The following is a 25,309-nucleotide window of genomic DNA, read 5'->3' as shown; positions in this document are numbered from 1 at the left end:
CCAAAAGTCTGTACAAAACCAAATGCTTTGATCACACTATCAAAGCGTTTATTCCAACTCCGAGAGGCTTGCACCAGTCCATAAATGGATCGCTGGAGCTTGCACACTTTGTTAGCTCCCTTTGGATCGACAAAACCTTCCGGCTGCATCATATACAACTCTTCTTCCAGAAATCCATTCAGGAATGCAGTTTTGACATCCATCTGCCAAATTTCATAATCATAAAATGCGGCAATTGCTAACATGATTCGGACAGACTTAAGCATCGCTATGGGTGAGAAGGTCTCATCATAGTCAATCCCTTGAACTTGTCGAAAACCTTTTGCGACAAGTCGAGCTTTGTAGACAGTAACATTACCGTCAGCATCAGTCTTCTTCTTGAAGATCCATTTATTCTCAATTGCTGCCGATCATTGGGCAAGTCAACCAAAGTCCATACTTTGTTTTCATACATGGATCCCATCTCAGATTTCATGGCTTTGAGCCATTTTGCGGAATCTGGGCTCACCATCGCTTCTTCATAGTTCGTAGGTTCATCATGATCTAGTAGCATGACTTCCAGAACAGGATTACCGTACCACTCTGGTGCGGATCTTACTCTGGTTGATCTACGAGGTTCAGTAGTAACTTGTTCTGAAGTTTCATGATCATTATCATTAGCTTCCTCACTAATTGGTGTAGGTGTTACAGAAACATGTTTCTGTGATGTACTACTTTCCAATAAGGGAGCAGGTACAGTTACCTCATCAAGTTCTACTTTCCTCCCACTCACTTCTTTCGAGAGAAACTCCTTCTCCAGAAAGGATCCATTCTTAGCGACAAATGTCTTGCTTCGGATCTGTGATAGAAGGTGTACCCAACAGTCTCTTTTGGGTATCCTATGAGACACATTTCTACGATTTGGGTTCGAGCTTATCAGGTTGAAGTTTCTTCACATAAGCATCGCAGCCCCAAACTTTTAGAATCGACAACTTTGGTTTCTTGCCAAACCAAAGTTCATAAGGTGTCGTCTCAATGGATTTTGATGGTGCCCTATTTAACGTGAATGCGGCTGTCTCTAGAGCATAACCCCAAAACAATAGCGGTAAATCTGTAAGAGACATCATAGATCGCACCATATCAAGTAAAGTACGATTATGACGTTCGGACACACCATTACGTTGTGGTGTTCCAAGTGGCGTGAGTTGCGAAACTATTCCGCATTGTTTCAAATGTAGACCAAACTCGTAACTCAAATATTCTCCTCCACGATCAGATCGTAGAAACTTTATTTTCTTGTTACGATGATTTTCAACTTCACTCTGAAATTCTTTGAACTTTTCAAATGTTTCAGACTTATGTTTCATTAAGTAGATAAACCCATATCTGCTTAAATCATCTGTGAAGGTGAGAAAATAATGATATCCGCCACGAGCTTCAACATTCATTGGACCACATACATCTATATGTATGATTTCCAACAAATCTGTTGCTCTCTCCATAGTACCGGAGAACGGTGTTTTAGTCATCTTTCCCATGAGGCACGGTTCGCAAGTACCAAGTGATTCATAATCAAGTGGTTCCAAAAGTCCATCGGTATGGAGTTTCTTCATGCGTTTTACACCGATATGACCCAAACGGCAGTGCCACAAATAAGTTGCACTATCATTATCAACTCTGCATCTTTTGGCTTCAACATTATGAATATGTGTATCACTACTATCGAGATTCATCAAAAATAGACCATTCTTCAAGGGTGCATGACCATAAAATATATTACTCATATAAATAGAACAACCATTATTCTCTGATTTAAATGAATAACCGTCTCGCATCAAACAAGATCCAGATGTAATGTTCATGCTCAACGCTGGCACCAAATAACAATTATTTAGGTCTAATACTAATCCCGATGGTAGATGTAGAGGTAGCGTGCCGACCGCGATCACATCGACTTTGGAATCATTTCCCACGCGCATCGTCACCTCGTCCTTCGCCAGTGTTCGCTTAATCCGTAGTCCCTGTTTCGAGTTGCAAATATTAGCAATAGAACTAGTATCAAATACCCAGGTGCTACTGCGAGCTCTAGTAAGGTACACATCAATAACATGTATATCACATATACCTTTGTTCACCTTGCCATCCTTCTTATCCGCCAAATACTTCGGGTAGTTCCGCTTCCAGTGACCAGTCTGCTTGCAGTAGAAGCACTCAGTTTCAGGCTTAGGTCCAGATTTGGGTTTCTTCTCTTGAGCAGCAACTTGCTTGCTGTTCTTTTTGAAGTTCCCCTTCTTCTTCCCTTTGCCCTTTTTCTTGAAACTAGTGGTCTTGTTGACCATCAACACTTGATGCTCCTTTTTGATTTCTACCTCCGCAGCTTTTAGCATTGCAAAGAGCTCGGGAATAGTCTTATTCATCCCTTGCATATTATAGTTCATCACGAAGCTCTTGTAGCTAGGTGGCAGTGACTGGAGAATTCTGTCAATGACGCAATCATCTGGAAGATTAACTCCCAATTGAATCAAGTGATTATTATACCCAGACATTTTGAGTATATGCTCACTGACAGAACTGTTCTCCTCCATCTTGCAACTATAGAACTTATTGAAGACTTCATATCTCTCAATCCGGGCATTTGCTTGAAATATTAACTTCAACTCCTGGAACATCTCATATGCTCCATGACGTTCAAAACGTCGTTGAAGTCCCGATTCTAAGCCGTAAAGCATGGCACACTGAACTATCGAGTAGTCATCAGCTTTGCCCTGCCAGACGTTCATAACACCTGGTGTTGCTCCAGCAGCAGGTCTGGCACCCAGCGGTGCTTCCAGGACGTAATTCTTCTGTGCAGCAATGAGGATAATCCTCAAGTTACGGACCCAGTCCATGTAATTGCTACCATCATCTTTCAACTTTGCTTTCTCAAGGAACGCATTAAAATTCAACGGAACAACAGCACGGGCCATCTATCTACAATCAAACATAAACAAGCAAGATACTATTAGGTACTAAGTTCATGATAAATTTAAGTTCAATTAATCATATTACTTGAGAACTCCCACTTAGAAAGACATCCCTCTAATCTTCTAAGTGATTACGTGATCCAAATCAACTAAACCATAACCGATAATCGCGTGAAATGGAGTAGTTTTCAATGGTGAACATCGCTATGTTGATCATATTTACTATATGATTCACGCTCGACCTTTCGGTCTCAGTGTTCCGAGGCCATATCTGCATATGCTAGGCTCGTCAAGTTTAACCTGAGTATTTTGCGTGTGCAAAACTGGCTTGCACCCGTTGTATATGGACGTAGAGCTTATCACACCCGATCATCACGTGGTGTCTGGGCACGACGAACTTTGGCAACGGTGCATACTCAGGGAGAACACTTTTATCTTGAAATTTAGTGAGAGATCATCTTATAATGCTAACGTCAATAAAAGCAAGATAAGATGCATAAAAGATAAACATCACATGCAATCAATATAAGTGATATGATATGGCCATCATCTTCTTGTACTTGTGATCTTCATCTCCGAAGTACCGTCACGATCACCATCGTCACCGGCGCGACACCTTGATCACCATCGTAGCATCGTTGTCGTCTCGCCAATCTTATGCTTCCACGACTATCGCTACCGCTTAGTGATAAAGTAAAGCATTACAGCGCAGTTGCATTGCATACAATAAAGCGACAACCATATGGCTCCTGCCAGTTGCCGATAACTCGGTTACAAAACATGATCATCTCATACAATAAAATTTAGTATCATGTCTTGACCATATCACATCACAACATGCCCTGCAAAAACAAGTTAGACATCCTCTACTTTGTTGTTGCAAGTTTTACGTGGCTGCTACGGGCTTAAGCAAGAACCAATCTTACCTACGCATCAAAACCACAACGATAGTTTGTCAAGTTGGTGCTGTTTTAACCTTCGCAAGGACCGGGCGTAGCCACACTCGGTTCAACTAAAGTTGGAGAAACTAACACCCGCTAGCCACCTTTGTGCAAAGCATGTCGGGAGAACCGGTCTCGCGTAAGCGTACGCGTAATGTCGGTCCGGGCCGCTTCGTCCAACAATACCGCCGAACCAAAGTATGATATGCTGGTAAGAAGTATGACTTATATCGCCCACAACTCACTTGTGTTCTACTCGTGCATATAACATCAACACATAAAACCTAGGCTCGGATGCCACCGTTGGGGAACGTAGTAATTTCAAAATTTTCCTACGCACACGCAAGATCATGGTGATGCATAGCAACGAGGGGAGAGTGTGATCTACGTACGCTTGTAGACCGACAACGGAAGCGTTATATCAACGCGGTTGATGTAGTCATATGTCTTCACGCTCCGACTAATCCAAGCACCGAAACTACGGCACCTCCGAGTTTCAGCACACGTTCAGCTTGATGACGACCCCCGGACTCCGATCCAGCAAAGTGTCGGGGAAGAGTTCCGTCAGCACGACGGCGTAGTGACGATCTTGATGTTCAACTGTCGCAGGGCTTCGCCTAAGCACCACTACAATATTATCGAGGATTATGGTGGAAGGGGGCACCGCACACGGCTAAGAAAACGATCACGTGGATCAACTTGTGTGTCTAGGGGTGCCCCCTGCCTCCGTATATGAAGGAGCCAAGGGGGGTGCGGCCGGCCCTAGTAGGAGGCGCGCAGGAGGAGTCCTACTCCTACCGGGAGTAGGACTCCCCTCCCTTTCCTTGTCCAAGTAGGAGAGGGGGAAGGAAGGGAGAGAGGAGAGGAAGAAAAGGGGGGCGCCGCCCCTCCCTCCTTCTCCAATTCGGACTAGGGGGAGAGGGGGCGTGCGGCCTGCCCTGGCAGCCCCTCCTCTTCTCCACTTTAGGCCCATGAGGCCCATTAACCCCCCAGGGGGTTCCGGTAACCCCCCGGTACTCCGGTTTTATCCGAAACTTCCCCAGAACACTTCCGGTGTCCGAATATAGCCGTCCAATATATCAATCTTTATGTCTCGACCATTTCGAGACTCCTCGTTATGTCAGCGATCATATCTGAGACTCCAAACCAACTTCGGTACATCAAAACTCATAAACTCATAATATAACTGTCATCGAAACCTTAAGCGTGCGGACCCTACGGGTTCGAGAACAATGTAGACATGACCGAGACATGTCTCCGGTCAATAACCAGTAGCGGAACCTGGATGCTCATATTGGCTCCCACATATTCTACGAAGATCTTTATCGGTCAGACCGCATAACAACATACGTTGTTCCCTTTGTCATCGGTATGTTCCTTGCCCAAGATTCGATCGTCGGTATATCAATACCTAGTTCAATCTCGTTACCGGCAAGTCTCTTTACTCGTTCCGTAATACATCATCTTGCAACTAACTCATTTAGTTGCATTGCTTGCAAGGCTTAGGTGATGTGCATTACCGAGAGGGCCCAGAGATACCTCTCCGACAATCGGAGTGACAAATCCTAATCTCGAAATACGCCAACCCAACATGTACCTTTGGAGACACCTGTAGAGCTCCTTTATAATCACCCAGTTATGTTGTGACGTTTGGTAGCACACAAAGTGTTCCTCCGGTAAACGGGAGTTGCATAATCTCATAGTCATAGGAACATGTATAAGTCATGAAGAAAGCAATAGCAACATACTAAACGATCGAGTGCTAAGCTAACGGAATGGGTCAAGTCAATCACATCATTCTCCTAATGATGTGATCCCCTTAATCAAATAACAACTCTTTGTCTATGGTTAGGAAACATAACCATCTTTGATTAACGAGCTAGTCAAGTAGAGGCATACTAGTGACACTCTGTTTGTCTATGTATTCACACATGTATTATGTTTTCGGTTAATACAATTCTAGCATGAATAATAAACATTTATCATGAAATAAGGAAATAAATAATAACTTTATTATTGCCTCTAGGGCATATTTCCTTCAGGCACGTGAGCTCAGCGTGAAAACTTTTGACACCCATCAAATTTACTGACTAAATCCTCAGCATCGGCGTGAGCCGTCAGCCAATAAAACCCCTGACGGAAAGCCTTGGCTACAAGTGACTTAGAGCCGGCATGATGACCTCAATCCCCTTCATAAATCTCTCGCAGATTCTCACAGCCTTCTTCTGGAGAAACACAACGCTGAAACGCCCCTGTAACACTGCGATGATGCAACTCTCCATTGACAATAGTCATTGACTTAGACCGCCCGGTTATCTGCCTGGCCAAAGTTTCATCCTCAGGTAACTCGCCCCGGGTCATATAAGCCAAATATGGAACTGTCCAATCAGGAATAGCATGAAGAGCCGCCACTAGTTGTGCTTCCGGGTCAGGGATAGCAAGATCCTCCTCTGTAGGCAATTTAACAGAAGGGTTATGCAGAATATCTAAGAAAGTGTTAGGTGGCACCGGCTTATGCTGAGATCCTAACCGGCTTAAAGTATCAGCCACCTCATTTTTCCTACGATCAACATGTTCAAATTGATAACCCTTGAAATGACCCGCAATAGCATCAACCTCTGGACGATAAGCCGCCATGAGTGGATCCTTAGAGTCCCAAGTGCCAGAGACTTGTTGAGCCACCAGATCTAAGTCACCGAAACACCTCACCCGGCTTAACTTCATCTCCTTAGCCATCCGAAGACCATGGAGCGAGGATTCATACTCAGCTGCATTGTTAGTACAAGGGAACATCAACCTGAGAACATAAGAAAATGTATCACCTCGCGGGGAAGTTAAGACAACTCCAGCCCCCGAGCCCTCCAACTGCCTGGACCCATCAAAGTGAATAGTACAATATGTGCTATCTGGCTTCTCCTCAGGCATTTGCAACTTTGTCCAATCATTGATAAAATCTACAAGTGCTTGAGACTTGATGGCTGTACAAGGCACATACTTTAGACCATGAGGTCCAAGCTCAATGGCCCACTTGGCTACCCGACCTGTGGCTTCTCTGTTTTGAATAATATCCCCTAAAGGAGCAGAACTAACCATAGTAACAGGATGACCCAAAAATATTGCTTGAGCTTTCGACTAGCCATGAAAACCCCATACACCAGCTTCTGCCAATGTGGATACCTCTGTTTGGACTCAATAAGTAGCTCACTGATGTAGTAAACCGGTCGTTGAACCGGATGCTCCTTCCCTGACTCCTTTCTTTCCACCACAATGGCTACACTGACAGCTCGGCTATTGGCAGCCACATATAATAATAAAGGCTCCTTACAATAGGAGTAGCAAGAACTAGCGGCTCAGCCAATTGTTTCTTCAAGGCCTGAAATGCCTGATCAGCAGCATCACTCCACACAAAATGATATGTCTTCTTCATCATCTGGTACAGAGGAATAGCCGTCTCACCCAACCAGCTTATGAACCGGCTTAAGGCCGCAATACGACCCGCCAATCGCTGAACATCATTGATACACACCGGCTTAGCCAGAGAGGTGATGGCCTTTATCTTCTCCAGGTTAGCCTCAATGTCCCGCTCTGAAACCAGAAAACCCAAAAGCTTACCGACTAGTACACAAAAAATACACTTGGCCGGGTTAAGCATCATATTATAAACCCAGAGATTGTCAAAGGTTTCCTTCAAATCATCAATCATGGTCTCCTTCTTCCTGGACTTCACCACAATATTATCCACATAGGCATGAACATTGCGCCCGATCTGATCATGAAGACAATTCTGCACACATCGCTAATAAGTCGCCTGGGCACTCTTGAGCCCAAAAGGCATGGATACATAGCAGAAGACTCCAAAGGGGGTGATAAAGGTTGTCTTCTCCTGGTCCTTAACTGCCATCTTGATCTGATAATAACCAGAATAAACATCCAAAAACTCAGACGCTCACAACCCGCCGTAGCATCAATAATTTGATCAATACGGGGAGAGCAAAGGGATCATCCGGACAAGCTTTGTTTAAATCTGTATAATCCACACACATGCACCAGGTGCTGTTTTTCTTGAGCACCAGCACCGGGTTAGCTAACCACTCAGGGTGAAAAACTTCAACAATGAACCCAGCCGCCAAGAGCCGGGCGACCTCCTCACCAATAGCCTTACGCCTCTCTTCATTGAAACGGCGAAGGAATTGCTTGACTGGCTTAAACTTTGGATCAATATTGAGAATGTGCTCAGCGAGTTCCCTCCGTACACCTGGCATGTCTGAGGGCTTCCATGCAGAGATGTCCCGGTTCTCATGGATGAACCCGATGAGCGTGCTTTCCTATTTTGAATCCAAATTAGCACTGATACTGAACTGCTTGGATGAGTCGCCAGGAACAAAATCAACTAGCTTGGTGTCGTCTGACGACTTGAACTTCAACAAAGGGTCATGCTCTATGGTTGGCTTCTTTAAAGATGTCATATCTGCCGGGTCAACATTATCTTTGTAAAACTTCAACTCCTCTGTCGCACAAACAGACTCGGCATACGCAGCATCGCCTTCTTCACACTCCAAGGCTACCTTGCGACTCCCATGTACTGTTATAGTGCCCTTGTGACCAGGCATCTTTAGCTGCAGATAAACATAACAAGGCCTTGCCATGAACTTAGCATAAGCCGGCCGCCCAAACAGAGCATGATAAGGGCTCTTGATTTTAACCACTTCAAAGGTCAACGCCTCAGATCTGGAATCATAGTCATCTCCAAAAGCAACCTCCAAAGATATTTTACCAACCGGATACACCGACTTACCAGGCACCACACCATGAAAACAGTATTCGATGGCATAAGATTTTTATCAGTCAATCCCATGCGACGGAAAGTTTCATAGTAAAGGATATTGATGTTGCTGCCTCCATTCATGAGCACCTTGGTGAATTTGTATCCTCCAACCTAAGGCGCCACCACCAAAGCCAAGTGACCCGGATTATCAACCCGGGGCGGGTGATCCTCACGACTCCACACAATGGGTTGCTCAGACCATCGCAAGTAACGGGGAACCACCGGCTCGACGGCATTCACTGCCCTTTTATGGAGCTTCTGATCCCGCATGCATAAACTTGTGGTGAAGACGTGGTACTGTCCACTATTCAACTGCTTCGGGTTACTTTGATAACCAGATTGCCGTTGATGATTCCCCTGATTGTTCTGTTGGTTGTAACCACCCTGATTACCTTGGCTTTGAAAACGAGAATTAGAACCTCCACCACCATAACCCGGGCCATGAGAGCCGGAACCTGAGCCGCCGCCCGGCCCATGATTGTTTTGAAAAAGATTGGAATTTCTGTACTCCTTCATAATGAAGCAATCCTTCCAGAGGTGAGTGGATGGCCTCTCCCGTGTACCATGCCTTGGACAGGGCATATTCAGCTGCCGCTCAAGATCGAAACCTGACCCCCCCCCCCAATCCATGGAGGTGGCTTTCCCTTACGTCGTTGTCCATTATTCTGCATATTGGTTTTAGCCACAAAATCCAAATTATTCAGCTTTGCGCTTACCGTTGCCTCCCTGGCTTGCCGAGTTATGCTGCTGCCTTGTGTTACCACTACCCTTCTTTCTGTTTCCCGGTTTTTCCTCAGACTTGGTACCATCAGAGTCGGCATACTTAACCAGAGCCACCATCAGCTCCCCCATGTCATTGCAGTGGCGCTTGAATCGTCCTAACTTCTGCTTAAGGGGCATAAAATGAAAAATTTTCTCCAACATCAAGACTGCTGAGCTGGCATTGATACGATCCGATGAATGCAGAATAGTCGAGACCCGGTGCACCCAATGGGTTGTTGACTCGCCTTCTTCTTGGATACAGGAATTCAGGTCCACAATCGACATAGGCTGCTTGCATGTATCTTTAAAATTCTGGGTAAACCGGACTTTTAACTCGGCCCACGATCCAATGGAAGTTTTTGTTGGGGAACGTAGCATGCAATTTCAGAAAAATTCCTATGATCACGCAAGATCTATATAGGAGATGCATAGCAACGAGAGGGGGAGAGTGTGTCCACGTACCCTTGTAGACCGAAAGCGGAAGCGTTAGCTTAACGCGGTTGATGTAGTCGAACGTCTTCGCGATCCAACCGATCAAGCACCGAACGTATGGCACCTTCGAGTTCAGCACACGTTCAGCTCGATGACATCGCTCCAAATCTTGATCCAGCAGAGGGTCGACGGAGAGTTTCGTTAGCACGACGGTGTGGTGACGGTGATGGTGAAGTGATCCGCGCAGGGCTTCGCCTAAGCACTACGTGAATATGACCGGAGGCGTAAAATGTGGAGGGGGGGTGCCGCACATGGCTAACAATGTTTGTTGTGTGTTCTAGGCGCTCCCTCCCCACATATATATAGGTGGGAGGGGAGGGGGACAGCCATGGGGCGCCCCAAGTAGGAGGAATCCTACTTGGGGGCCTCCTCCATTCGGCCTCACCCTTTCCTTATCTCCGGAGGGGGGAAGGAAAGAGGGGGGAGGGGAAAGGAAGGGGGGATCCTATTCCCTTTGTTTCCTTTCCTACTCCCCTTTTCCTTTCTCCACTTAGATCAGCCCATATGGGGGCGCACCAGCCCATAAGGGGCTGGTCTGTCCCGCCCTAGGCCCAATAAGGCCCATATCTTGGCAGGGGGGTGCCCGGAACCCCTTCCAGTGACCGGATACGTACCCGGTACCCCCAGAACACTTTCGGTGTCCGAATACTATCGTCCTATATATGAATCTTTACCCCTCGACCATTTCGAGACTCCTCGTCATGTCCGTGATCTCATTCGGGACTCCGAACAACATTCGGTCACCAAATCACATAACTCATATAATACGAATCGTCATTGAACGTTAAGCGTGCAGACCCTACGGGTTCGAGAACTATGTAGACATGACCGAGACATCTCTCCGGTCAATAACCAATAGCGGAACCTAAATGCTCATATTGGTTCCTACATATTCTACGAAGATCTTTATCGGTCAAACCGTAATGACAACATACGTTGATCCCTTTGTCATCGGTGTGTTACTTGCCCCAGATTCGATCATCGGTATCATCATACCTAGTTCAATCTCATTACTGGCAAGTCTCTTTACTCGTTCTGTAATGCATCATCCCGCAACTAACTCATTAGTCACATTGCTTGCAAGGCTTATAGTGATGAGCATTACCCAGAGGGCCCAGAGATACCTCTCCGATACACGGAGTGACAAATCCTAATCTCGATCTATGCCAACTCAACAACACCATCGGAGACACCTGTAGAGCATCTTTATAATCACCTAGTTACGTTGTGACGTTTGATAGCACACAAGGTGTTCCTCTGGTATTCGGGAGTTGCATAATCTCATAGTTAGAGGAACATGTATAAGTCATGAAAAAAGCAATAGCAATAAAACTAAACGTTCATTATGCTAAGCTAACGGATGGATCCCATTCATTAAATGACAACACATGTCTATGGTCAGGAAACTTAACCATCATTGATTAACGAGCTAGTCAAGTAGAGGCATACTAGGGACACTTTCTTTTGTCTATGTATTTACACATGTATCAAGTTTCCGATTGATACAATTCTAGCATGAATAATAAACATTTATCATGATATAAGGAAATATAAATAACAACTTTATTATTGCCTCTATGGCATATTTCCTTCAGTTAGCAGGCAGCTCTTTCAACCAAGTGTGGGTCGCCCCTTCCAGCATCATCGTGAAGTACTTAGCACATGCAGCATCGTCAACATCCAACAGCTCCATCGCCATCTCATAACTCTCAACCCATGCTTCAGGGGGTAAGTTGGATGTGTAGTTGGGCACCTTTCGAGGACCCTTGAAATCCTTGGGCAAACGTATGTTGCGTAAAGATGGCACTAAACATGGCACTCCCAAAGTTCTGGAGGTTACCCCTGTCTCCACCGAAGTTGTTGGATAAACCTGAGAACGTTGATGAGCCCCTTGTTGAGCCGCCAGCTTGGCTTCCCAGCGTGCTCTGCCCTGACCCACCAAATCATGAGCATTAGCACCACCGCACGCCGGGTCATGTCCACGGCGTTGGTTACGGTGTCTGTCACTGCTTGAAACGGTCGGTGAGTCAATGTGTCTGCTATAACTCCGGCTTGGGCGGGGGGTTGAGTGAATCCTCTCACGACTGCAAGAATAAGCCTCCTGCTGTACCAATGCAGTCTGAAGAAGCTCCCTAGCCCTCCGCATTTCAATCGCAGCTGGAGACTCGCCTTCCACTGGGAGAGCCGCCAATCGTGACGCCGCAACGATCATATTATCCAAAGGGTTAGAATAATGACCCGACAGCGTTGGCACATATTGTGGCGGGATATTGTTCAGACGAAGCAGATCTGTCGCGCGCGGCTGAACCGGCGCTCCAGCCCTAGGCGCGGTTACCGCCCGTTTTACCTCTGGCAGGTCACTAGTCCCTACACCAGGTGTGTTGAAGATGTTCCTCGCCTCGTAGACCGGAGGCAGACGACTCCGGTGCCTTCTTCTCATGACGTCGTTTGAAGCATTCTGATCCAACGGGAGCCGGAAGGAATCATCCTGGATCCGTTGTGTCTGAGCATCCAGAGCAGCTCGTTCCACCGTCATCCTCGCGTCCTTAGCCGCCAGATCCTCCTTAGCTTGAGCTATCTGATCTAGCAGTTTTGCAACTTCCATGTTATGCTGATCTTGATCTGCCAGGTTAACCTCTATTTTTAACAATGTTGTCAAACTATCCAATAAGTCGGACAAGACCTGAGCCGGCGGGCGCACAGGGCCTCCTGCCCTGCCAGCCGTTGCCGTTGCTGGCCCGGAAATCATTGTTGCCGCAGTCGTAGAATTCTGCCCTGGCTGTGTACCAGCCATGAAAATTGCGACCCGGTTCGGCGGCTCACATGGGTCCGGAATACTATCGCCATCGGAACAACCCCCAAGCCTGCCATCTTGTAGTTGATACAATGAAGTAGTCTCACCCGTGGACGACTCACCATCAGAATAGATGGTCGTCTCACCGCCAGACATAGATCCTTCCTCAAATTCTCCCCATGGATGCATCCAACGAAGGCGCCCTTCACGGCGGGTTGAACCCGGGCGAGTCATGCACGCTGAGCCGTCTCGATGATGTCGGTGCAGAAGTCCGACTCAGGGCCCGATTCGCCGATCTTGCCGATGAAGACGTGGATTCCACCGAAGGGGACCCGGTACCCGTACTCGATTGAGCCGGCCTCGGGGCCCCAGCCTGCGTCGTCGATGTAGAGCTTGCCGTGACGACTCTTGGTCATCCGGCCCACAGAGTATCCCTTGATCCCTTCGAAGCTGCCCTGTAAGAAGTCGAGACCACACCGTGCGTTGGCCCCACGGTGGGCACCAACTGTCATGGAATTGTCACGGCAGATGCCCTAGTGTGAGGACTTAGTCATGGAGCCATCGCAATAGGTTTAGCTTAAAGGGGTTAAATGGGACAAAGGACACAAGGAGTTTATACTGGTTCGGCCCTTTGCTGTGAAGGTAAAGGCCTAATCCAGTTTGAGGTGATATTGCTTATGTCTCAATTACCAAGGAGCGAATACGCTTAACCTAGCTTTCGATATGTTATCTTTTGCCCTAAGTCGCCGCCAGGTCGTCCCTTTATATACACAGGTCGACGCCCAGCGGCTTACAGAGTCCCGGCCGGCTCATAAACAACGTGTCCGGCTCGGTGACTAACTGTACATGCCTTATAATAGAAGTTACACATATATGACGGTTTACACTTGTTTGGGCCTTAAGTCGCCTTTGGGCTTCAGGCCCTTGACGAGTCTGCGTAATGAGCTACCGTCTTAAGAATCTTCATGGGCTTTGTCTTGATGAACCGTCAGGAATTTAACCCGGCCCCTCCTGGGCGGGTTAACCCAATAGTTATATTCCCAATAGGTACGGCCCAGTCGCTTCGGAGAGATGAGTCAACGGTCGTTAATGCCACGCCGTCACCGTTGTAGGCCCATGAGAGATCAGCCACGTCAAAACTAGACTAGTCAACTAGTCGGTCACAACCTAGCCAGCTGCCGCCTCCCAAAAAGCTAGGGTTTCTCTGCCTCACACCGGCGCCTTGCCGGTCCACCCCATCTCCGGTGGCCTTAGGGCCATGGGGGCAAAGTGGATCCTGGCCCTTGCTGGTGGGAGGGATCCTTTTTTTATCTGTTTTTTAGTTTTGTTAGGGTATGTGTCCTGCTCAAGAAGGCGAGACGGTGGCGGCTCCCTGAAGATGGAATAAATATCTCCCCGCCTAGTCCCCGTTCCATTGATGCGTCTAGCATCGTCGGTTGGCATGTGGAGGTGTGTCTCCGGCGGATCTGTCTTTGGTGGATTTGCACGAATTTGTTCATCGTTCGTTTATGTTCTTGTGTCCTCAGGTTGGATCTTTTCATCTATGCTCTTCATCGGCGGCAGTAACTGTTCTGGAGCGTTGCTTCTATGGGGCATTAGGACGACGACTTCCCGACTGTCTACTACAACAAGGTTTGCCCGACTTCGACGAGGGAGGGCGATGACAGCGGCACGCCTTCGCCTCGCTTCAGTGCTTGTAGTCGTCGCTAGGTGGTCTATGAATCTGGATGTAATTTTTATTATTTCTAGTGTTCGTTGTACTATCATTATTAAAGATGAATAGATTGAAAAAAATCTGAAAAAAGTGCTCAAAAATAGTTTAGTGTTTTTTGCCACTGTTAGAAATTCGATGCAGTGCACAATGCCACGAATCATAAAGTAGTGATTTTTCGCTAAGAGCTTATGGGACGATTCACACGGAAAGGGGGTTACGGGCTGAGCTAGTCCAATTAAAATCACGAAGGTGGGGTCAGCTAAAATCATGGGGGAAGAATTTATGGCCGAGAGGTGAACACATCCTCCCGTTTTTGTTTCGCTAATCATGACACGAATATGATGGTTCTGTGCATTTCACTCATCTTTGACGGGACTGCAAGCTTCCAAACTGCACGAATATGAACAGGGAAAACACCTCTGAAATGAATAGCATAATAAAGGGAAGAAGAAAGGCCCCGCCGCCGCCGAAACTGGCGGGGGGAGGAGGGGAGGTTTGTCGGCGGCTAGGGTTGGCTCCCGGGCCGCCCACGCGGGGAGTGCCACGGGAGAGATCTTTTAACTTTTGCATGAAAGCGTAGTTAAGCTTCTTGTGATAGTCAACTAGGTAGGAAAAGTTACCTTAAGCGGGGTCAATCATCTTGCTCGTGAAGTCAAGCTAGCTTCTTGTACGTAGGACACGCATAAAAGGGCCCAAGCATCGATGCAGCGAACGCTGTCTGTTGCGTGTGCGTCAACCAACAATGTCTTCTTCTTCCTCCTGGCCGCGGCCAATGTCTCGTGCGTCGTGTGCATGCCAAGTTTACGATCCTGTACTGGGAACCTACGTGCCGCGCGCATCGTCCAGCTCCACCTTCCTCGGCTTAGCGCTGGAGGAGATCAGAGTCATGGCCTGCGTCGGAGCCACGGCGGCCGTGTGCTACGGGGCGTGGAGGTACTACAGGTACAAGACCTGCCTGCGCACCTACGGCCGGGACATGACGACCTTGGCCAGCAAGCAGCGCGACCCGGTGGAGCCCGTGCGCCGCGATGACAAGCAGGTCGACCCGTGCCGGTGGTGCGCCGCGATGACGAACGAAATTCCGGCCACAACGCCGCCTACTACCGGGACATGAGTCAGAAGGCGGTCACGGCCGGCGAGGCTGACCCGGTGGTCGGCCGCGACGACGAGATCGACCGCGTCGTCCGCATCCTCTGCCGCCGGACCAAGAACTGCGCCGCGCTTGTCGGCGCCGCTGGGGTCGGCAAGACGGCCATCGCCGAGGGGAAGGTGCCCAAGCAGCTCGCCGGCGCACGCCTGGTGGAGCTCGACCTCGCGGCCATGGTGTCAGGGACCAGTTGGCGTGGCATGTTCGAGGAGCGCATGAAGAACGTGATTAACTCCGCCGAGGCGTCCAACGGCAAGATCATCCTCTTCATCGATGAGATGCACACGCTCATCGGCGCCGGCGACTACCAGCGCCGAAACGACGCCGCCAACATGCTGAAGCCTGCGTTGGCCCGTGGCCGCATCCGCTGCGTGGGCGCCACCACGTTCGATGAGTACCGGAAGCACATCGAGAAGGACCCCGCCCTCGAGCGGAGGTTCCAGAAGGTGCACGTCGACGAGCCGAGCGAGCAGGCCACCATTGGCATCCTCCGTGGTCTAAAGCAGCGCTACGAAGAGCACCATAGTCTGGAAATTCAGGATGCTGCAATTGTTGCCGCTGCACAGCTCGCTGGCCGTTATGTCACCGGTCGACAATTTCCTGACAAGGGAATTGATCTCATTGACGAGGCTTGCACAAGCCTAGAGGGGAGTGAAATGATTGTTGGTCCGGATCACATTGCACAGGTAGCCATACTTCTTAAAATTTATATATATGTCCATTATTTTGACAGATATATGCCTGTGTCATGTGTATTTCAATTTGTTTTATTGTATATATTCAAGGTTGTGAGCCGATGGACAGGCATTCCTATAGCTACACTTGATCAAGAGGAGAAGGTCAAGTTAGTCCATTTAGCACACAGATTGCATGAGCGAGTAGTTGGACAATATGAGGCTGTCAATTTGGTTGCAGATGCGGTGTTGTGTTCTAGGGCCGGTCTTGATCATCCTGGTCAACCAATAGGCTCCTTCTTATTTGTGGGTCCGACTGGTGTTGGAAAAACAGAGCTTGCAAAAGCTCTCGCCGAGCAGCTATTCGACGACGACAAGATGTTGATTCGCTTTGACATGTCTGAATATGTTAGCCCCGGATCTGTCCTGCGTCTCGTTGGAGCACCACCAAGGTTTGGTTTGTTGTATACTGTGTGTTTTTTGAACATTCAAATAGCATGTTTTAATTTGTTTGTAGTGCTAATTTCAGTTGCTTATGTAATATCATTTAATTTACAGCTATTATGGCTACGAAGAAGGTGGGCAACTAACTGAGAAAGTTAGGAGACGGCCATACAGTGTCATCCTTTTCGATGAGGTGGAAAAGGCGCACCACTCGGTATTGAATGTTTTGCTCCAGCTGCTTGATGATGGCGTATTGACCGATGGTAAAGGCCGGAACGTGGATTTCAAGAACACAGTCATCATTATGACATCAAATGTCGGAGCGGAGCACATAACACCAAGAATAGCGGGAGAAAACATGAAGGGAACTGCACGAGACCTTCTCATGAAACAAGTTTGTGACTGATAAATGTCCCTGATATAATTAAGGCTCTGTTTGGAGAACCGCCACTGCACAACTCCACTCCCGGAGCGTGTGGAGTTACTGTTTAAATTGGCGGAGCGCCTGTTTCCTAGCTCCGCAGCTCCCGGGATTTCGCGGAGCTGGTGGAACTCCGAACATGGTCTAAGTCTCATCGCTGATTCACTCATCGTATGTGTTTGTTGGTGTAGGTTCGGGAATACTTCAAGCCGGAACTTCTCAACAGACTAAGTGAGGTCGTGGTATTTGAGCCACTTTTGCAGCACGAACTAAAGGAGGTCGTGAGCATCCAAATGAAGAGTATCATTGCTAGAGTAGCTCGCAAGGACGTCTCTTTGGTTTTTAGCGATGATGTGCCGGAAGTTATTTTGTCAGAGTCATATGACCAAGTGAGTACTTAATATTGTTTCCAAAATAATGGTATCATCAAACTCATTTGAGCCAAGTAATAATGAACCTGACTTGGCAATAACTAATCATATTTTTTAATTTGTCACAGATGTACGGCGCTAGACCCATAAAGAGGTGGGTGCAGAAGAATATCATGATAAGTATCTCCAAGATGTTGGTCAAAGGAGAAGCTGACAAAGGATCGACGATCTTCATCGACGCTGCCATTAACTGGAAAGGATTGGAGTTTCGAGTGGTGAACAAGAACAATAATGTAGATGCAGGGGGCAAGAGGAACACCTATGATTGATTAACGCTTTGAAAAAGAACGGCGTAAGCACAGCTTGATTTGAATGATTCTGTGTGTACATCTTGCAACTTCCGTTTAATTCCGTCCAGACCATGCATTTGTGCAAGTCAGTAGCAGGGTGTGTTCTTTCGAATTGATGCATGGCACCGTTGCTGCATTGCCTTTGCTTATGGATGTTGTTGTTGCATTCATTGTTCTATTCTCTATGAATGTCAACACAGAACATCTTTGTATAATTCATCCTTAAATAACCCCATTCTCACATCGATGAATTCAACTTGACTCTCGTATCGGTCTGTCATATTGTCTGTTTTAAATGCTCTGCGAATCAGGGATGTGAAAATGGAACATCACGACCAGTGCAACTTCCTTCTGAAGAAAGTGAAAGTTGTAGTTACAGTAGTTATACTTTTTCTAAAGAAATCTCACCACTTTATTGATTGATAACAATGTTCATAGGTACAAGTATCACATCATGAGGATTGCTCAACCAAACATGTGTACCTATGCCTAAATTATAGGCAAATTTAGCGATGGACAAAAGAACACAAAGTAAAACTAGTTCTACGATTCTTTATTTCATGTACAATAGCCGAGTGAGAACCTACTGTCCCATCGTTTATATCATTCACCATTCCTAGGCAGTCCGAAGTCACCTTCAATCTTTGTACATGTAGCTTGGTTTGAGCGTTTTGCCTCCGTGGTCACTACAGCTGGTTTTTCGCTCAATGCTCATGATCTAGCGTTGTTTGTCCACCTTTCTATTCGTGGTCGCACTTTCTTCTTCTATATGTTGATGACATGATCATCACTAGCGATGATTCTAAGTACATTGCGTTTGTCAATGCTCGTCTTAGTGAGCACTTTCTTATGTATGATCTTGGTCCTCTTCGTTACTTTCTTGTGATTGAGGTTTTGTCCACCTCGAATGGCTTTTTTATTTCCCAAGAAAAATATATCCAGAATCTTCTTGCTCGTGTGGCTTTTAATGATGACCGCACTGTTGAGACTCCTATGGCGCTCAGTGTTAACCTTTGTGCTTCTGACGATGAGCTCTTTTCTGATCCGACGCGTTATCATCGCCTTATTGGGACTCTTGTCTATCTTGCTGTCACTCATCCAGATATCTCCTATCATGTCCATATTCCAAATCAGTTTGTTTCTGCTCCCACTTCAGTTCACTATAGTCATCTTCTTCATGTTCTATGATATATTCGTGTCACGATCTCTCATCGTCTTTTCCTCCCTTCCAGCTCATTACAGTTCCAGGCCTATTCGGATGCTATGTGGGCTAGTGATCCTTCGGATCATCGTTCACTTTTTGCTTACTGTGTTTTTCTTGGTGATTCTCTCATTGAATGGAAGACGAAGAAACAAACTGCAGTTTCCAGTTCAAGTGTGGGGGCCGAGTTAAGAGTTATGGCTCTTCAGACGGCAGAGATGACTTGATTATGATGGTTACCGGAGGATTTTTGGTGTTTCTGTTACTACACCTATCACCCTCTTGTCCGACAGTACAAGTGCTATCAGTATTGCACGGAACCCCATGAAGCATGAGCTTACCAAGCATATTAGTGTCAATGCTTCTTATGTGCGCGCCGCTGTGCAGCATCATGTTGTTATTCTTCATTATTTGCCTTCTGAGTTACAGTAAGCGGAAGGCCCAGACTAGAGCGCAACATCGATTTCACCTTTCCAAACTCAGTGTCATGGATTCACCATGAGTTTGAGGGGGGTGTTAGAGTTATATTGATGATGTTCTTTAACTTTTTGTATTCTAACCTTTTGGCTTCCTCTTATACATCATATATATGTTCGCATTGGCCCCCTAGTAATACAAGTTCCATATTTTGATGAGAGCACAAACTCGGACGCGCCGCTGATTTGGCCTGATCTTTTACGATACAATAACCTTCAATATCCATCCATGAAAAATACTCCCAACTACACAAGCAGTATGTGTAACTTGAAGTAGGGGTAACGACGACCAACGGACAATCTTTTGGCACACGAGGAACCTCCTGTCGAAGTAGACGAAACCAGCGTGCAACCCGTCGCAAACGGCGGACCTCAAGCCAAGTGCAACTTTCACGCAAAAAATTCACACAATATAAATAACGACACCTGAAGAGGGCCACTTCATAGTCGATACATGACGCTGTCTAAACTCCAAAATGTCCTCCCTTTTTACATGACGCCTTGTGGCTTTTATAGCCAACTCAAACTTGGCCTAAGGCCCTCACGCACGCACACCAAAATGCCTAGAAACAGGACACCTTTTACAACTAGGAATTACCAAAAAAAACACAACTAAATTCTTGTACGATGTAGCTTTGATTGGTTAACTACGGTGGACCTCAGCCAAGATCGCGGTCCAGCAAACTCCTTTCTCACAGAATATGGCAGCTGCTGATTTTATGCCTCCAATTCAGCGTTGATCCCCCAAGCGAATAATTTTCCTGGGTGTGCACGATGCCATACCTTTTTCTAGATGAATCTCCACAGCTCACGTGAGGAAGGAAGAATATATACTTTGGATGTACGTGCCTGTTTTGGACTCCTTGTACATGCATGCGTCCATCTAGCTTGATTTTCTCCCGGTCCAAGCCAAAGCCATATGAAAACTTCATGTTAAACCATCAATTGTGTCAGCATGCGTGCATGTTATATTAACCAGCGCATACTTATACTTGCCGGCGTAACTCGGCCGTAAATATGTTCCAGCATATAGTATACATCGTTAACAATAGTCCTGACCAGCGGCTTGTACTTCGTCATTGTCAATACGAACAGATACGAAGTTGGTCATTCCAACAGGTCTTCCCGCTAGTGCCAGCGCATCCCTGCATGCGTATATTTCCAATACACAACGGCAACATACCAGTAGATCTGGACATACAATTTGAGCACTCCATCAGATGAGGCTAGCCAGCGCTAGGAAACCTTCATGTATTGCTTGTCTCCTCACATACCAAATCGACCGAAGGGGCGCAACCATCCTCGTAAACGTGTTGTGCTCGAGGGTCTCGTTTAGTTCAAATAACCAATTCTTCGCTCGTGATTCTTTTGCATTGGTTTTCTTCACTTTTAATTTTGTTTTTTGTTTTCTTTGTTTCTTGTTCGGTTTTTGTTGGTTTTCTTTGTTTATTGGTCCGTTTTCATCTCATTCCTTTTTGTTCACCACATGTTAACTTTTTTCAGTACACAATGTACATTTTTGTGTACACAAGAAACATATTTTTATTCACGTTGGACATCTTTTAAAAACACGGTGCATATTTATTATGAAATACATGTTTTAAACACTATTTAGAATACATATTCAATATTTTTAAATATGCATTGAGCATTTTTGGGGGGTAATAAACGGTTATTTAGAACTAAGAGAGCAATAATTTTACATGGTCTAAATATTTTTAAATTAAAAGGAAATTTTTTAAACACATGAATATTTCTTCAAAACTTACATACATTTTCTTAATATGAAAATATATATTTTAACTTATGCAAACTTTTTAAATTTTGTATAACAATTTTTTCAATGTCAAACACATTAATTAGAAATGAGATAATATTTCTTTAAAATGTCACCTAAATTTTATTTTATGGTACGAAAAAATTATACTACACAAAAAAAATTTCATTGTATACACATTTGTCCAAAATTTCACATACATTTTTTTTGAAAAGCAGGAACAGTTTTTCATTGTTAGCAACATTTTTTAGAAGCTATGAACATTTTTTAATTGCAATAACTTTTCTATACTGCTGTTAATATTTTTCAAATTCATTGTTTTAAATTTTTCAAAGTAAATTTAAGCTTTGGAGAGCTAGATTGGTCGTGTGTGCATCAGCGTCGATGAGGACATGCGGTGAGTTGGGCGGGCGAAGAGGTGGGTGGACCAAGACAAAAACCATTTGCTTTCGCCTTCGATGTTATATAAGGGTCAACTAAGTCTTTTTTTTGCGGGTCTAGGGTCAGCTAAGTCTTGTAGCACAATATAGAGTGGGAGGCCGGTGGTGGCGGTGAGACTAATATGGGAAATAAAATTAATATCATTTACCGTTTGACCCCAACATTCTAAGTATTGTATAAGACTAAGTTTTTTTACGAGTAAAACCTCTGATCTATTCATTAAACATCATGGCAATACAAGAGCTAGGTGTAAAACTAATATGAGAAGTAATAAAAATTGCATCCATGTTCGTAAAACCATCTAGCGACGACTACATGCACTGGAGCGAGCAGAAGGCGCGCCGTCTTCATTGCCCCTCCCTCGCCGGAGAAGGGAAACCCTTGTTGTAGTAGATGTCGGGGAGTCGTCGTGCTAAGGCCCCAAAGGACTAGCACACGAGAACAATAACCGTCATCGATGAAGTGAATCATAGATCAGACGGGTCCAACCTGTACCCTACATTACTCCGGAAACAATTGCTATGCTTTTTTTTAATGTTTCTATGCTTTCTTATTTTTGTCCTCTTCTCATTTGAAAATTTATGGAAGCTTTTTTCTTGCGGGGAAAATTTATGGAGTTCCCAATCTGATTTGGAACCTCCATTTATCTATTAAACCAAAATACATTAAAACTATGAAAATTGTGGGTGTCAGGTTTTAGAGTACCAAAACTAAAATACTCCAATAGTTGAGAGATAAGAAATAGACATTTTCCTATTTGGAATGTACTCGCATCACATCGACATACCATTTTCTTCCAAAAACTCCTCCATATAGTAGTACACGAAACAATATTGGATGGTAGACATGCACCATTCGTAGCCCCTCTCCCACGTCAGCCCAAATTAATCAAGTCTCCTATCTATCGCGCTCGCCGTCGTCCAGCTCCTCCTCCCTTCTCTCCTCACCGGCCGGCGAGAGAAACATGTCTAGCCTAATGCAGACCATGGTCGTCTCCGGAGTAGCGACGGCCGTGTGCTGCGCGGCGTGGAGCTTCTACAACTACTGGACCTCCCTGTCCCTGGACACCTACGGCAAGGACATGACGGCCGCCGCCAGCAGGGCCGACCCCGTGGTGGGCCGCGACGACGAGATCGACCGCCTCGTCCGCATCCTCTGCCGCCGGACCAAGAACTGCGCCGCGGGGGTGGGCAAGACGGCCATCGCGGAGGGCCTCGCACAGCGCATCGCCGCCGGGAAGGTGCCCAGGCAGCTCGCCGGCGCGCGCCTCGTGGAGGTTGACCTCGCGGCCATGGTGGCCGGCCGGGACGCAGTGGCGCGGCATGTTTGAGGAGCGCATGAAGGCCGTCATCAGGCGGGCCGAGGCCTCCGGCGGCAAGATCATCCTCTTCATCGACGAGATGCACACGACTACCAGCGCCGGAACGACGCCGCCAACATGCTCAAGCCAGCGTTGGCCCGTGGCCGCATCCGCTGCATCGGCGCCACCACGTTCGACGAGTACCGGAAGCACATAGAGAAGGACACCGCGCTCGAGCGGCGGTTCCAGAAGGTGCACGTTGAGCAGCCGACCACACAGGCTACAGCCACCATCCTGCAGGGGATCAGGCAGCGGTATCAGAACCACTATGGCCTGGAAATCCAGGATGCTGCTGTTGATGCCGCCGTGCACCTCGCTGACCGCTATATCACCGGTGAGACAAGCTTATAGAATTTTACAAGCTTGGTTTTCCGGCGTAAGATTTACCTTTGAGCAAAACTAATGGGTTTCATTCATGCCGTAGGTCGTCAATTTCCTGATAAGGCAATTGATCTAATAGACGAGGCTTGCACCTCCGTCAAGCGGAAAGCAAAAGGGTAAGGGATGTGTGCTTGTCACGCCATTTTCAACAAATTTTGTTATTGAAGATAGGAGTTAAGCCGTTAAGCTCATGTTGTTATTTAAAGGTGGTAAGCCGGTGGACCGGGATTCCTTTAACTCAGGCTGATCAAGATGAGAAGGTCAAGTTAATGCACTTAGCAGACAGATTGCATGAGAGAGTAGTAGGTCAGAATGAGGCGGTCGATTTGGTTGCAGATGACGTGTTGCGTTCCAGGGTTGGCCTTGCTCGAGGTGGCCAACCGGTGGGCTCCTTCCTCTTTCTAGGCTCAACTGGTGTTGGAAAGACAGAACTTGCAAAAGCTCTCGCCGAGCAGTTATTTGGCAGCGAGAAGATGTTGGTTCGCTTCGACATGTCAGAATATAGTTGTTCATCCTCGGTGATGCGTCTCACTGGAGCACCCCCAAGGTTTAGTCATAATATATGAGCTCTCATACGTTACATTATATATATACTTTTTGTTTAGTTTTACTAATGGGAGTGTTTCTTTCACGGCATCACAAAGCTATCATGGTTACCATGACGGTGGACAACTGACGGAGAAAATCAGAAGACGCCCATACTCTGTTATTCTTTTCGATGAGGTGGAGAAGGCAGATTACTCGGTGTTGAATGTTTTCCTTCAACTACTTGATGATGGTGTGCTGACTGACGGTAAAGGCCAGAACGTAGATTTCAAAAATACAGTCATTGTTATGACCTCGAATCTAGGGGCAGAGCACCTAACAGGAGGAAACGCGACGAAAGGGGCACATGAACTCCTCATGAAACAGGTATGTGAGTGAAACATAAATAGCCCTATAAAATCAAGCCATTTGCTGATCCAGTGTCATGTATGTTTGTAGGTTCGGAAATACTTCAAGCCTGAATTCCTCAACAGACTGAGCGAGATTGTGATATTTGAGCCGCTTTCGCACCACCAGCTGAAGGAGATTGTGAATATCCAGATGAAGGACGCTATTGCTAGAGTAGCCAGCAAGGGCATCTCTCTAGTTTTAAGGGACGCCGCATTGGATGTTATTTTGTCGGAATCACATGACCCAATAAGTATATTGCATCTTCTTCCAGTGAATCGTACCATGCGGCTCAGTCTCTGAAATAGCGAACTTTTTTCATGTACATATTGGGTGGTAATATATAACCACATATACTTTGTGTCATGCAGATGTACGGTGCGAGGCCTATAAAGAGGTGGGTCGAGAAGAATGTAATCACGGTTATCTGCAAGATGCTGGTCAGTGGGGAAGCTGATGAAGGCTCGACGATCTCAGTTGACGCTGACAACGACAACAAGGGGTTGAAGTACCAAGTTGCGTAGAAGGAAAGCGCAGCAGACTCGGTTTGAACTTTGAAGCAGGAAAAACATGCAGCTATCCTGAAACTAATTCAGACGCACGCATTCATCACAGGATGACTGTTCTTTTTCTTTCTATTTGTGTGTGTAAGATAGCTTTTGGTAGCTTTGTTTCTGATGAAGTTGCAAGACGAAGCAGACACCATACATGAATCTGTAGAGATGAAGGGCTCAATCTCGCAATATCATACTCAAATGCAAGCAGAGAAAGTTGTGGTAATCATGCTAATCGATCAAGAGTATGTAGGCACCATAGATAACAAGTCGCACAATGTTTTCCCTAGCTTCAAGAGAATCTGCAAA

The 25,309-nt window shown here is 46.3% G+C and overlaps 1 protein-coding gene and 1 pseudogene across 1 annotated transcript; both read left to right on the top strand.

Annotated features, from left to right (window-relative positions):
• Positions 1 to 15,242: 15,242 nt before the first annotated feature.
• Positions 15,243 to 17,856, top strand: LOC147977322 (chaperone protein ClpB1-like). The gene is made up of 6 exons (XM_087521128.1): positions 15,243 to 15,479; positions 15,611 to 16,303; positions 16,403 to 16,743; positions 16,850 to 17,129; positions 17,348 to 17,545; positions 17,656 to 17,856. Exons 1-6 carry the CDS (start codon positions 15,243 to 15,245, stop codon positions 17,854 to 17,856), a joined length of 1,950 nt encoding a protein of 649 aa, XP_087377254.1.
• Positions 17,857 to 22,736: 4,880 nt separating this feature from the next.
• On the top strand, positions 22,737 to 25,084 carry LOC147977321 (chaperone protein ClpB1-like; annotated as a pseudogene).
• Positions 25,085 to 25,309: the final 225 nt, after the last annotated feature.

This window comes from Triticum urartu, chromosome 4A, assembly GCF_056163025.1.
Source record: "Triticum urartu cultivar PI428250 chromosome 4A, HENAU_Tu73, whole genome shotgun sequence".
Classification (NCBI taxonomy): domain Eukaryota; kingdom Viridiplantae; phylum Streptophyta; class Magnoliopsida; order Poales; family Poaceae; genus Triticum; species Triticum urartu.
The sequence above is the reverse complement of the archived record's forward strand: the minus strand, read 5'-3'. Positions and strand labels throughout refer to the sequence as shown.

What these genes read in the sequence shown, in the direction of transcription:
- LOC147977322 (XM_087521128.1), top strand. Translation starts at nt 15,243, where the DNA reads ATGTCTCGTGCGTCGTGTGCATGCCAAGTTTACGATCCTGTACTGGGA. An exon ending in CTCGTTGGAGCACCACCAAG is followed by an intron (nt 16,744 to 16,849) that starts GTTTGGTTTGTT and finishes TTTAATTTACAG; the next exon opens with CTATTATGGCTACGAAGAAG. An exon ending in TGTCAGAGTCATATGACCAA is followed by an intron (nt 17,546 to 17,655) that starts GTGAGTACTTAA and finishes AATTTGTCACAG; the next exon opens with ATGTACGGCGCTAGACCCAT.